The sequence below is a fragment of the Platalea leucorodia genome, assembly GCF_965183815.1.
Source record: "Platalea leucorodia genome assembly, chromosome: Z".
Classification (NCBI taxonomy): Eukaryota; Metazoa; Chordata; class Aves; order Pelecaniformes; family Threskiornithidae; genus Platalea; species Platalea leucorodia.
The window spans coordinates 58,242,874-58,256,499 of NC_138858.1; the positions used below are offsets into that span (position 1 = coordinate 58,242,874).

The 13,626-nt window shown below is 37.6% G+C and overlaps 1 protein-coding gene across 6 annotated transcripts in view; it reads left to right on the forward strand.

Moving 5' to 3' along the window:
- LNPEP (leucyl and cystinyl aminopeptidase) overlaps positions 1–13,626 on the forward strand; it is a 69,288-nt gene that overhangs the window by 14,463 nt on the left and 41,199 nt on the right. For 5 of the 6 annotated variants that reach the window (XR_014230732.1, XM_082336919.1, XM_082336918.1 and 2 more), the window contains one exon: positions 12,051–12,891. Coding sequence is in view for 5 of the 6 variants with exons in the window: in XM_082336918.1 (XP_082193044.1) it covers positions 12,051–12,891 (841 nt within the window). In the remaining variant the exon portion in view is untranslated. Of the gene's footprint in view, positions 1–9,156; positions 9,223–12,050; positions 12,892–13,626 lie in introns of those variants that run through there. The other variant, XM_082336921.1, reaches the window with a different exon arrangement.

A 13,626-nucleotide genomic window follows, 5' to 3' on the forward strand; every position in this document is an offset into this window, starting at 1 on the left:
CTGCTACTCTGAAAGGAGCAGAGGAACGAAGAGGAGGATGGAAAACAGAACTGTCTCTGCATTATCTTGGACATCAGGAGGACGGCAGGATGTGGTAAGAGGATGATGTATCTTTCTCTTAGAGGTGAAAGTGGTGAGTTAGGAGAAGGAATAGGCAGAATGATGTTTACTATGTGCTGTTCTACCAGTTTTAATAGCTGGGAATACACTATGCCATCAGCAAATAAATTGAGAAAGTCTGTGCAAATTGAGCAACTTACTTGATTAGGTCAGATTTATAAGACTTATACCTAATGTTAAAAATCCACATGGTAAGCAATTCATTTATAGAATCATAGAATCATTTAGTTTGGAAAAGACCTTTAAGATCATCGAGCCCAACCATTAACCTAACGCTACCAAGTCCACCACTAAACCATGTCCCTAAGTGCCACATCTACATGTCTTTTAAATACCTCTAGGAATAGTGACTCAACCACTTCCCTGGGCAGCTTGTTGCAATGCTTGACAACCCTTTTGGTGAATAAATTTTTCCTAATATCCAATCTAAACCTCTCCTGGCACAACTTGAGGCTGTTTCATCTCAATCCTCCCACTTGTTACTTGAGAAAAGAGACTGACATCCACCTCACTCCAGTTTCCTTTCAGGTAGTTGTACAGAACGATAAGGTCTCCCCTGAGCCTCCTTTTCTCCAGGCTAAACAACCCCGGTTCCCTCAGCCACTCATCATATGACCTGTTTTCTAGACCCTTCAGTAGCTTCATTTGGATAGTGCTTTGTAGTAGTTCTTTGGATGCACTCCAGCACCTCAATATCTTTCTTGTAGTGAGGGACCCAAAATGGAATGTAGTATTCAAGGTGCAGAGTCACCAGTGCCGAGTACAGGGGGACGATCACTTCCCTAGTCCTGCTGGCCACACTATACAAGCCAGGATGCTATTGGCCTTCTTGCCCACCTGGGCACGCTGCTGGCTCATATTCAGGTAGCTGTTGACCAACACCCCCAGGTCCTTTTCTGCCAGGCAGCTTTCCAGTCACTCCTTCCCAGGCCTAGAGCATTGCATGGGGCTGTTGTGACCCAAGTGCAAGAACCAGCACTTAGCTTTGTTGAATCTCATACAGTTGGCCTTGGCCCAATGGTCCAGCCTGTCCAGATCCCTCCGTAGTGCCTTCCTACCCTCCAGCCGATCAACGCTTCTGCCGAGCTTGGTGTCATCTGCAAACTTACCGAGGGTGCACTTGATCCCCTGGTCTAGATCATTGATAAAGGCATTAAACAGAACTGGCCCCAATGAAAACATTGAATGAAGAATTTAAAATAATGTTCTTTCACGTATAAATACCTCTCAGAGGGAATCATATAACACTTCTTTTAACTGTTTATAAACACAGGTCTGATCAACTGCTCTTATTATAATTTTCTGCTAAATGTATAAAATTGCTGGGGTTTTTTTTGCCCAATTTCTACTTTTTTTTTTTAGTAATTTTTAAAGCAATCTGCAAAACCCACTGTGTATGGATTTTGACTATCCTAATGTATACAATTCATCAAGAAAAGATATGGCTGTAGATCACAACAATCAACAGTTTGATACAAACGGCAAACCTAATCCTTGAAGGATGGTTACTAGGTAGTAGCAGGAAACCTGCAGTGCTGGGAATAATTCCATGCCAAGCACGGAATATTGCTAGCAAATCAACTAGAGAAACTTTCCAAGAGTGTGTTTTGCGTTACTGAGTATTTAATTTCCATAGCATGGATTTTTTTTTTTTTTTTTTTTTTTTTTTTTTTTTTATGATGAGGACTTTTTCCTTAAGGTAGTGAGTAATCAGTGAAATAGAGAGAAGGTAGCACTATGGTAAGATAAAGGAGGTGTAGGACTTCAGGCTCATATTTCTGCAGATTTTTGGGGGGAATAGAATTGCATGTAAAGTCTGTCTGGATTGACCATCAGTTGTTTTGTTGCCTGTGACAGCAAGAACTGGACTGCATAGCTCTGTTGGCTCCAGTCAGTTCTGTGTTCCTACTGTTTAGTTCTCTGATTCAGCAGAGATGGAAGGGAATTCTGCTTCACAAGTAACTTTAGAGGCAGTCTCCTTTTGAGCATGTCACAAGGTGATGAAGCTACTATCTACTAGTCAAAATGTTCAGGTAGATTGAGAGGCTCCGTCCCATTCTCTGGACTGGCTGTAAACATTAGGATGACAAGCATTTCTGCAGATGAGTGGGTCCATTTATCTCTTTGCTCTAGCTAACTGTTTAAAAGCTAGATTCTACTTCATATGTGTGCTCCATGCTCAGAAAGCATGGCTTTCCTTTCATAGCTGCTGATGCTGCATCAACAGGGAATTACAGTTTAAATCAAAGTAAAGGTTAACCACCAGTACAATTGCTTTTAGCCAGTTGATTTAAGTGTCTCTTGTATAATCCTTTGTTCAGATCAGGAAGCAAAAATGATTTGCTTAAGCAAGCAACCAGTCATAAGGCTGGAGATGTGTGGAAACTTAGATAAACCAGCAGTAGTTCTATTATCTAGTGCATTTTTTGCTACAGGCTAGTACACAGCTGAGCATTTGAGGGCACTTTTCATGTACATGTTTGCTGACATCAATACTTTTATCTAAGGGATCATGTTCTGAGTTTCTTAGAGAAGTGAGGTTATTTCTGATTTGACCAGCAGGTTTTGAAATTGCAGTAACACAGAAGGCAACTCTGAAGCTGCATCCAAACATTCTAAAGAAGGCTTTAGACAGGAGGAGCTTTGTTGCTCATAAGCTCTTGTAGACTGAGCAGTTACTTGCACATGCAGCCAGGAATTAATCAATGGTAATTATTTGTATTCTTTGATAATTTTGTGGGGAAAAAATTGGATGTCACCTAGTGGTGAGATAATGTCATCTGTGTGTTCAAATCCTGTGTCAAAGAGCTTAAGATACAGCATATAAATAGGACATAATAGATAGATATGGATTTGAATGATGCCTAAATAAAAAGGGAAGGGGGGATATGGAAAAAAAAAACCCAATCATTGCCTCAGTATCCATCTCGTTCAAGGATTCTTAAAATCTTTATTTACTTATCTTTGATTAAACTATTGTTATAAAATATTGTAGATTTTTCTAAGTTGTCACTTCTGTTTCTTGTTCTTTTTTGTCTTATTTCATTTGCTGAAGTGGTTAAGTGGGGTGGCGTGTAACAGCATTTGAGTCACTTCTCTGCTGGATTTTTGAAACTCCTTTCTGACTTATTAGATTATGCAGTTCATAAATAACATTAACTAAGGTTTCTAGCCTTATTTTATCTTTAAATTTAGAAAAATTTCAAGTTTCTTTCTAAGCAAATGTTAACAACGAGAGTTTTAAGTGTGCATTTTCAAAGGCTACCAATTCAGATGTTTAGTTGTCAGCTAAACCTTAAATTCTTTGCAAGTCAAGGCCGTTTTATTCCTCACCTGTTGAAAAAAAAAAATTGGATAACAAGTTGTACTTATCTATACTGGGTATTCTTATTTCTGTTGACTTAAACTCTAATGCTTATTTGCCATGATAAAAATTCTAACTAGTGGTGTTTGGAATTAGTGATTTTTAATTGGCAGTCTCCACCAAGGAAGTGATTGTACTTCCTGAAATACTTACCTTTTGGATTTCCAATGCAGTATTTAGAATCTCAGTTTTCTTCAAAGTGCCCCTGTGCCAGTTTCAGCACGTGTGAAAATGAATCTGTGTTTTGGAACTCATCTTTGGGCTGCAGGTGTCCCTTCTTTACCCTCAGCCAAGGCAGAAACAATAACCACAATGACAGTTTTGGCTGAGAATAAGATCAAGATCTGGAGCAAGACTCAATCAATGAGTCCAACATGGGGTCCACAAATATGAGTGAATGTTCCCCCCTTTCTTCTATGAAAACTTTAATGTTTTGCAGTTTGGAATTGTGGAGACCGATTCATTCCCTGCTAAGCAGAATTGGTAAACTAACATTAGTAGGAGCAGAGTCTGGGTATATAGTTTTAATTTTTACAATTCTGTTAAAATTATGTTTTTACGAAGTAACTCATGATAAACTAAGAGATTTATGGCTTTGATTAGGTAAATGTGGAAGATGGGTCTATGCCAAATTGAATTAACAAAAAAACTTAGAAAAGGGTGGTTGAAAACCATATACGATGTTGCTTTTTCATAGGAACACTTCTGAAATTTGAGTCAGGACAATTCAGAGAGATCTGGAGCATTAAGAGAACATTTCTCTCTCCCTAGCCTCCTTTTATTTGAGGCTGAAGATGCAGATTTAGGGACAGACAGTTCAGGAGAAAAAGTGTAAACCTTTAGCAGTCTTTCCAAATCCTCAGTGTCTCAAATCTCCTCATACATGTTTTAGATAACTATTTAATGTGAAAAACTACATTTTTCTTTCTACAGTCAAGTCTAGCCTTTCTCTCCTGCCATGCAGTAAGAATAATTTTTTCTAATGACAGGCTTAGTGGTTTGTACATTTAAAATGTAGACTTATTTTAAATTTAAAATAAAAACTAATTTTTTTTAATATGTTGGTTTAATCTTAACAAACCCATAACATTTCTGAAGCTTGCTGAATATTACTTGTGCTGTTTTCCTGTAGATCGTTTTCCTTCTTCTTGCATTCAAACTATACAACACAAGTTCCTCTGGTTTTTATTGGCTCTCACATTTCATGTTGTTCTTGTCTCTAGCTTGGAAGGACTGATGATATGAGATATGTGTGAGAAATTTCACTATGTAAGTCTGAAGTAGGTATATTTTTGTTTTCCTCTCTCATAAATACAGATGAATACTGTACTGTGAGTAACATGTTCATCTTTTTCTTAAAATAACAGATTCTATAGAAAGTACACGTATTACAAAATTTCTAGTGTCATGTCTGCATAGGCAACTGCACAGATCATATTACTTCTTAAAGACACTGCAAGTGTAGAAGAAAAATTTTATACATTTGTCTTGGCTTTTTAAAGGTTCTTTTTAAATTGTGGAGTGCTTCCAATTAATTTTTTCGGATATGATGAGAAACTTATTTCACTGAGCAAAATACGAATTTTAAGCTTTAATGCAAACATTCTTCTGATACCTGATTTTCAACCATTTTTACTTTTCTTTTGCTGGGAACATGGTTGTACTGAGTATACTGCTTTTGATATAAGACAGTGCAGTGACTTCACGTGCCGTTATTTCTGCAAGGGCTCTTCATTGGCTCTTCCATGTTACATAAGGTTAGTTACTGAGAAGGATTAAATGACTTAAAGACAAGTAGCATTTTTACAGTCTTTGTATCCGTGGCTATGTATCAGTGACCTGCTTTAGCCTTCACTATCGCATTCCTTTCCTTTGTTACTAGTTCCAAAGTCCAAATAAAGGAGAGAAGATCAGGTTCCCTGTGCTATAACCAGTCTTACTATTTTTATGACAATACATCTGTCCGCTTGAAGTATGCTTACCTGCCATACACAGTGTATTTGCAAGTGCTTTTAAGTGCTTCAGATCTTTTCTTGGAGTCCTGTAAACAAATAGCTTTATGCTGTTTGCTAAAACTTAAGAGCGTAGAACTAATTTTACAATGCTTAAGGAACAGTGGAGTCTTTGTTCTTTTGACGTTAGACTGTGTGGCACAGAATTTGTTCCTGCTGGTATCTTTTTCTCAAACTCACTTTACCATTGCGGTAGCAGGTTCATTCATGTATTAGGAACAACATCTTCGGAGCTTACTACCTCTGCCAAAATCTTGCAAGTGTTTCACCACTGCTTCTAGAAAAGGTGGCGTTTAGACAGGTGCATGAACATAAAATAAATATTTGGAAGGAAAAAAACAGCTCGAAGTTGCCTTTTGCCCCATTAGATGGTCTTGGCAAATGCAACCAGTCTTTAATAGGAACAAAATCCATGTGGTTTATCTATGGAATTTGCTGTTTGAGCTTCTGCTAAGAAAAGGCCAATGGTTTCAAAGTTGGACGTAAAAGTTAGGTATGTAAAACAGTATTATGGCCCTGAATAATTAACCCCATTGTTAAACACCTGTAGCTACTCCTGAAATCATTGGACAGAATTCTTCTTTGACATAATATCAGTAAGTTGCTTGGTAGCAAGTCAAGTAGCAAAACAACTACTTTGTTAATAGTTTTCCTGTGTTCTTACCTGATAGACCTGGCACAGAACACATCAACACATTAGTAGATGTCTATTTTTGGGCAGCAGTAACTCCACACCCTCTTTCCCATTACTTAAATGCATCTGAAGTAGTTTTCATTCTGTGGGAATCAGTTTTTATTCCACTTTATACATGGCCATTTGGTCTGGCCTTAGGTTTTGCTACATACACTGGTCTGTGACAACATGCTGCCCAATAGTTGTTTGGCTGCTACGTTATTCCAGGCTAACAGAAAGATTCTTCTGTTTATCTCTGCAGTAGGGGTTTGGTTGCTACAAAATGCTAGGTGTTACTGTAATTCTTCTAACATTTCTTTCAGTAAAAATACTGTGTGATACCTGCTCATTGTTTAAAGATGATAACGTCCTGAAGTTCAGTCTCAGAAAGTGGCGACAGTCTGTCTGACTTTACCGATGGGATTTGTTTGGTTTAAATTGTGCAGCTTTTTAATTTTAACCTCTTAATTAGAATATGGAAAGTTGAAAAAAGAACAATTGCCTTCGAGCGTTTTCTGCATATATTTTAAAAAGGAATGAACTTGAGGAATGGGACGCTTAGATTCATGTAAGAATTTTGAATGTTGAGATTTCAGTTCTGAGGTAGAATACCCTGACATGAATCCTGATAGCTAATAGATTACTGATTTTGTTTTGTTTTGTAAGGGATATACATAATTACATAATTCTAGCATTATAAATACATAATTACATAATTCTAGCATTATAAAGAGATATCAATAGCATTATAGGAAGATACTGGCTCTGAAAAATAAAGGAATAATGACTCTTTGTATTCTACAGAATATTTATAATGGATTTCAAAAGCCAAAACATCGTGAGATACTTCATTGTTGCACATACTGAGATTCATTACATGGTGTTGCTTGAGGTTTTTACACTTCAGGGAAAGCTTACATTCTCCTCGTTAATGGGAATGGAGCTCTTCAAACAAAATAACTACTTGGAGCAAATGCTAGACAGTTTTACTGCAGCCACAGATTGACCCTGCATGATCATGTTTTATACAGAACTTGAGTATTGTAGTGAAGCTGCTTTGTAAGTTAAAAGACTAATTTAGGAAAGGGTATGGGAGTGAAAGAAGTATGTCTTGTAGGAACAGGATAAAGGACCTCCTTCTGTTTAGCTTGGTCTGATTAATTACTCGCCGTTGTGTCCTTAAGTCATGCCACTTTTTACCACCTAGATAAGACTGTGCTGTTCACATTAGCAAAGGATGCAGTACATATAGCAAGTTTATTGTACTGTTGGCTTGTCCTGTTGTAAACTGCATTTAAATTTCATGTCTCAGCATTCTGTCCTCTTTTCAGAAAACAACAGACTGGACTTGCTATGGTCCCCTGAATATTGTAATGAGGAGATATGTTGCAATAGGTTTTTGGGCATCTGTGTTGCAGGAGGCAGCTCTAAAGAAACTTTTTCAAAACCATCGATTTTGAGAAAAACGTCTGCCTTCCTTCAGCTTTGCAGTATTAGGAGGATTAGCTTTCTGGATTAGTCTTATCACGTTTAGTTTTTAACTTCTCATCTCTTCTCAGGATTGTTTCTAAACTGTGAGTATTCACATTGTTCTCTGCTAGATGTGATAATAGGTCACGTATTGAGGAAGATATTGAAAATCTCTAATTTTCAGATTACAAATTTTTGGAAGAATTGTGTAAAATCGTTTTTACTTGGGTGTGTATAAGCTTTTACCTACTAATTCATTAGTGCTAATTAGGGAGGAACAAGACTCAGCCCCATGGCTTTTTTTACCTTCTTGTTCACTCTCACTCTAAGCTTATGTTTAGTAAAGATTTAGATTAAAATTGCCATGCCTGATGACAGTTAATTTTTGTAGTTGATTTTAGCATCTCAGATCAGTACTTCCTTAATTGTGGACTAGCGTGACCACAAATGCCTCTAGTGTACCTGCAATCTCTGGCATGGCAGTGGTAGTTCACTGGAACCATGTAGCTTCTTTACAGGTTAAAGTTTCCTAGTCTTGCAGTTATACTAATTTTTCCTGCATCATATTTGGAATCTGAATTAATCTGCTTGAATATCTGAATTAATGTACTTTTAGTATGTTTTACAGTGCGAATGTTTAGCTCTTGGCCATACTTGGTGTGAAAGATGACAGTGAAATATGATGGTTGCAGTCACGTTCCTCAGGCTGCTGCTTATTCCTTATGGCTTGTTTCAGTTTAAGAATACTTTTTTTTGTCCTTCCTATGGGCTTTTTAGCTCATATTGTAGCAGCTCATGCATTAAAACTGAAAGGTCATAAGAGTTCGATTCACATGATTGATGACTCACATTGTCATGTTATAAATTCTAGTGAACCATTAGGAAGCAAACAGTCCAGAGTTTATCTGAGCGTAAAAGCTTTAAACATGTTTACCATGGTTTCTCTCCAAAAAGTAGCCTGATTTCTATGCTTCTGTGAATGCATATGTCAGCTTGAATAACTCCAGTAACCTTTTGATGCTTTGTCTATGTGCTTTCCAGTGGAGAATAGTAGCCTGGTGATGCCTTTGGTCTTCAGTAAAGTTCTGATTGTACAGTTTTTCAGCACTACAGAACAACAAAGACTTTGATTGCTTCCAATTTTGCAAATACTTCCGTAGAAATTGGTTTTAACTGTTGTTTTCCTAGAAATTAATGTCTCTTAGGTATTAAAACTATGAATTGCTTGGAAACTAACTTTTGTTTTAGCTTTTCTATCTTGGTTTCAGTTTGAGATTTTTTGTATAATTCTTTTTGACTAAAAGAGTTATCACTCTCTGCATGCAACTTTAAAAATATTAAGGTAGTTGGCTTTAGAAGAAACTTGCTGGAGAACAAGCTCTTCAAAACACAGACTGTTCTATGAGCAGCAGAGCTGATGAAGCTTACTTTCTGCCAGATTTATGCTCTTTATCTTTCTCCTCCTTCCCTCTGCAGTGCCTCCCTTGTCTTCTACCTCTTTTGCTGGCCATGCAGCAGCACATGCCATGGCTGGGGTTGGAGCTGTGTACTGATTGGCTGCTACCTTTTGGAGTGGTTAAGATGTGAGTCTTAATACCTGCCTTTTCTACGTAGCAGATATTGATTTGGGTGTCTTCCACCAGCAGCTGGTTGTTTTGGGGTGGGATTGTGTTGGGACTTGAAGAAACTTGGCCTTGACTCTGTTTTCAAATTTGATTGAAGCTAGCCAGCAGATTTGAAAAGCAGCCAGCTGCGGGAGTAATCAACAAGAATCTCTGCTAGAAGTAGTTTAGTGGATTCTTGATAAAATAATCTTGAGTAGAGGAATTGTAAAAGAGCTTCCGTTGCACAATACTTTGTCTTTCCACATTTTTTTGTCTCCACTGGTTTTTCCATGTGTTTTCACTTGGAACTTAGCTTTCTGTCCTCTTTCTGTACTCTGTGAGGATGCCAATCTGATATATGAGTGCTCATGCTCCAATGTAGAGACCATAGTGCTGAACCAGTGAACCGCAACCACAGCCTGAAGGCTGGAAAATGAGCACTGTGCTGGGAAATGTTATAAGGATAGAAACTTGTAGAAGCTGCTTTTGCCTGGAGGTTGGTGTAGATGACCTCCTGAAGTCATTTCCAACCTCTGGTGTCCTGTGACCCTATGATCCTATTCCTAGTCAGAGCAGCATGTTTACAATGGGACAAAGGATGAGCAGGTAGATCCAAATTCCAGCAAACTCCGTGCTTTCGTCCATCTCTATATTGCTTGTTCAGATTGAACAGCGCACCTTCCTCTTGCTGACTTTTGTGGGGTATGATTTTTTTATTTTCTTTTTTCTTATTTTAAGGCCTTTGCAGAGAAATGTTCAAGGTTGATGTTTTTTAAAGTAATGCAGTAGGTTTTTTGTTTGAGGTGCAAGGTGCTGATTCATGAAGCTATTATTTGTTTTGAAGGTATCTGAATAGTCTGTCAGTCTAACTGAAATAAGTGGCAGGCAAGTATCATTAGAGGTTTGATACACAGATATCACACAAAGAGAAAGGCATGGTAGAATGTGGGCTACAATAAGAATTCTTGCTCCATCCTTTTCAGTGTTACAGCTACTGACACGATAGTTTTCTAAGTCTGTGGCCTTGAAACAGGAAGTCTTAATACATTTTAGAGTAAATGTTGAGGAGTTTGATATATCCAGTTTGAAAAGATTCTTGCCATGTTTTCTTTAAGATGTTTAATGTTCATCTTTGAGAATTTCAGCCATATGGAAACCTGACTTTAAAAAAAAAAGGGGGGGGGGGGAGGCGGGCGGGGGGGAAAGGCTACTACCAAACTATAAATCTTCACCCTCCCAATATCTTCCATCAGTCTGTTTCAACATTTTAAGTCCTCTCAAGCAGCTAGCTATATATAGTTATATTCCTGAAATTATTAATGTAATTTATTTCTGTATAATATTATCCTCAATTATTGAATGGGACCTTAGCAATATAGATAAAATCAGTAATATATTATAGGAACACTGATATTCTAGGCAGTATATAGATTGGCAAAATGTACATTCTTGGCAGAAATTAATAAAAGTCACCCTACTTTTCAGTATGCTTAGATCCAAAGAAAAATTTCTCTTTCTCATTCTGAAAACACAGAATGTGGAGGATAGAGGCATGATGTGATTGTTGTTCAGTTAGCAGTAGACCTTCATGCCTGAAAAAGATTAGTTTCATTGCTGAAGCCTTGCAGTTGGACAAAAGTTTTGTCTAGTCCCTTAGACAGAAGCTGTGACAAATTAACTTTAATTTCAAGGCCCTAAAAAGTTGGTAATGGGATTTCTTGGGCATTTGGGGAGAGAAATCTCCATACAGATGGCTTTTCCATTTGAGTTGTTTTGCTTTCTAGGCAACTCTGTGGTGCCTTAACAAAAGCCAATCAATATCCTTTCTGTGTTGTTTATAGTGCTTTGGATTAAATACAGTATGAAAAAAAGTTCCTTGCTCCTAAGTTAGCTACTTTTGGGTGTCCATGTCCCATTCCCTGTATATATTTTTTCCAACAGTATTTTTAATTTTTTCCGCTTTCCACTGAGCAGGTTAGCTGAAAGATAACCTTTTACATAAATAGTCATAGACATGACCAGAGGTTTGATTAAAATATGCTTCTAAAACTTGATATTAATTTCAATTCTTCTTTTATGTTTGGTGATCTATTATCTGTAAAGGACAAATTTTATGGAGACAAAGAATCTGACTGGCACTGATTTAACTTCTTACCTGTATGGATTGTTTCAAGGGTTGTCTGATCTAGATCTTAAATGAAGATGTCAATTGGAACTGTAATTTTTGTACTGCCATTTTATGTGAGAAATATTTTTTATCTTTTTCAGGGTGTGTGTGAAAAATGAGGTTTAAAAATGTCAAATGGATATTTTATTTGTGTAGCTGCAAGCACCTTGGCAGATTTTCTCCCTTATTAAAGAACTCAGTAACTAGCATATTCAGAAACACCTCTAAAACTGTATTGGCTGCCTGTACTTTACCCTGCAATGTAAAGAATATTCCATCTTAACTAATTTTGTTGAATACAAATATTGTTTACTGGGGTAGAGGAAATGTAGCCAAGGTACTGACATGAATGAACTGGAAGCGCTATGCAGTGATATATCTGGTCCCCAGTTATGGTGCAAGACATGTGATTGAGTATGCGCAACGGAAGCATCCTTTTGAAGATACAGAATGAAAAATTATAGTAGGCAGAAAAACACAGAAATGTTTTCTGGAAACAAACCTGAGAGAGAAAATTGAAGAGCTCTTGATTATATGTGCTGTAAAAGTGTTTCCTATTCTGTAATTCAGTAAACTATCTTTGAGGTATTATAATCATGCCTTTCGTTTATCGTGTAACATATGGTCTTTTCATTTTCAGATCGAATTCAGTTACCCAGGAATATGATCGAAAACAGTATGTTTGAAGAAGAGCCCGATGTGGTTGACTTGGCAAAAGAGCCTTGTTTACATCCCCTGGAGCCTGATGAAGTGGAATACGAACCAAGGAGCTCCCGGCTCTTGGTGCGTGGCCTTGGAGAGCATGAAATGGATGATGATGAAGAGGATTATGAGTCATCAGCAAAATTGCTGGGGATGTCCTTCATGAACAGAAGTTCGGGTCTCCGGAATAACATGTCTATCTATAGACAAAATCCAAATGGATCATGTTCAGTTCCCTCTACGAGGACCATGGTGGTTTGCACAGTTGTTCTTGTGATTGCAGTTTCATTAATAACGGTGATTTACCTTCTTCCCAAATGTACCTTTACCAAAGAAGGCTGCCATAAAAAAAATCATACAATGGAACTAATATACCCTTTGGCAACCAATGGAAAAATATTTCCATGGGCAAAAATTAGACTTCCTCCTGATGTTGTACCACTGCATTATGATCTTGTCTTGCAGCCAAACCTAACTACTCTGAAATTTGCAGGCTCTGTAAAGATAGTGGTTAACATCATCCAGGTAACTAGGAAGATCATACTTCACAGCTCAGGACTTAATATCACCAAGGCAACAATTACTTCGGCAGGAGGGCATCAAGCAAAACCAGTTGAATTCCTGGAATATCCATTGCATGACCAGATTGCAGTTATGGCTCCTGAGGCTCTCCTTGTAGGACAGAATTATACTGTCAACATAGAATATTCATCTAATTTATCAGATACCTATTATGGCTTTTACAAAATTTCTTACAAGGATGAGAATTCTAAGCAAAGGTATGCCCACAAATGCAGCTTCTCTCTTCTGTCACTTCTAGATTGTCCTTTGATAATAGAAATAACAAGGGTTGGTTTTTTTTTCTATTGGATTTTTCATATAACTGATTGTAACTGATCAAAATTGATCTTTAATCACCTGATTAATGTACCTGAAAAATGTCTTTCATGGATGAGTTCATTAAATCAGGGCCATCTCTCCATCTGTTAACTGTAATGCAGTATAGTGGTTGTAGATAACTATAGTGTGGCTTTTTGTTTGTTTAATTTTTAGTTTCTCTCTTTGGAAATTCTTCCCACGTCTCTCGAGTCCCTGAGTCTCAAGGCAGGGGCTGGGGGAACAAAGCCCCATCATCACAGGAGAACATCAGGTTCAAAACCATCTGAGGAACATGAACATACACAAGCCCATGGGACCCAATGAGATGCATCCCACAGTCCTAAGGGAACTGGCAGATGCAGTTGTCAAGCCAGTCTCAATCATATTTGAAAAGTCATGACAGTCAGGCCAGTGACTGGAGGAAAGGGAAATATCACAGTCATTTTTAAAAAGGGTAAATCGGTGCTTTTTACCAAGATTAATGAAATCACCACCCACTACCACCCACTTCAAATGGGCATTACATTGGTCATGTACTTAAGAGTGTTCATACCTTTGTTGGCATGTAATTGTCCATGCAGGTTTTCTAGAAACAGAGTGGTGCAATAAAAGAAAGATGGAAAGAGCAGTATGGG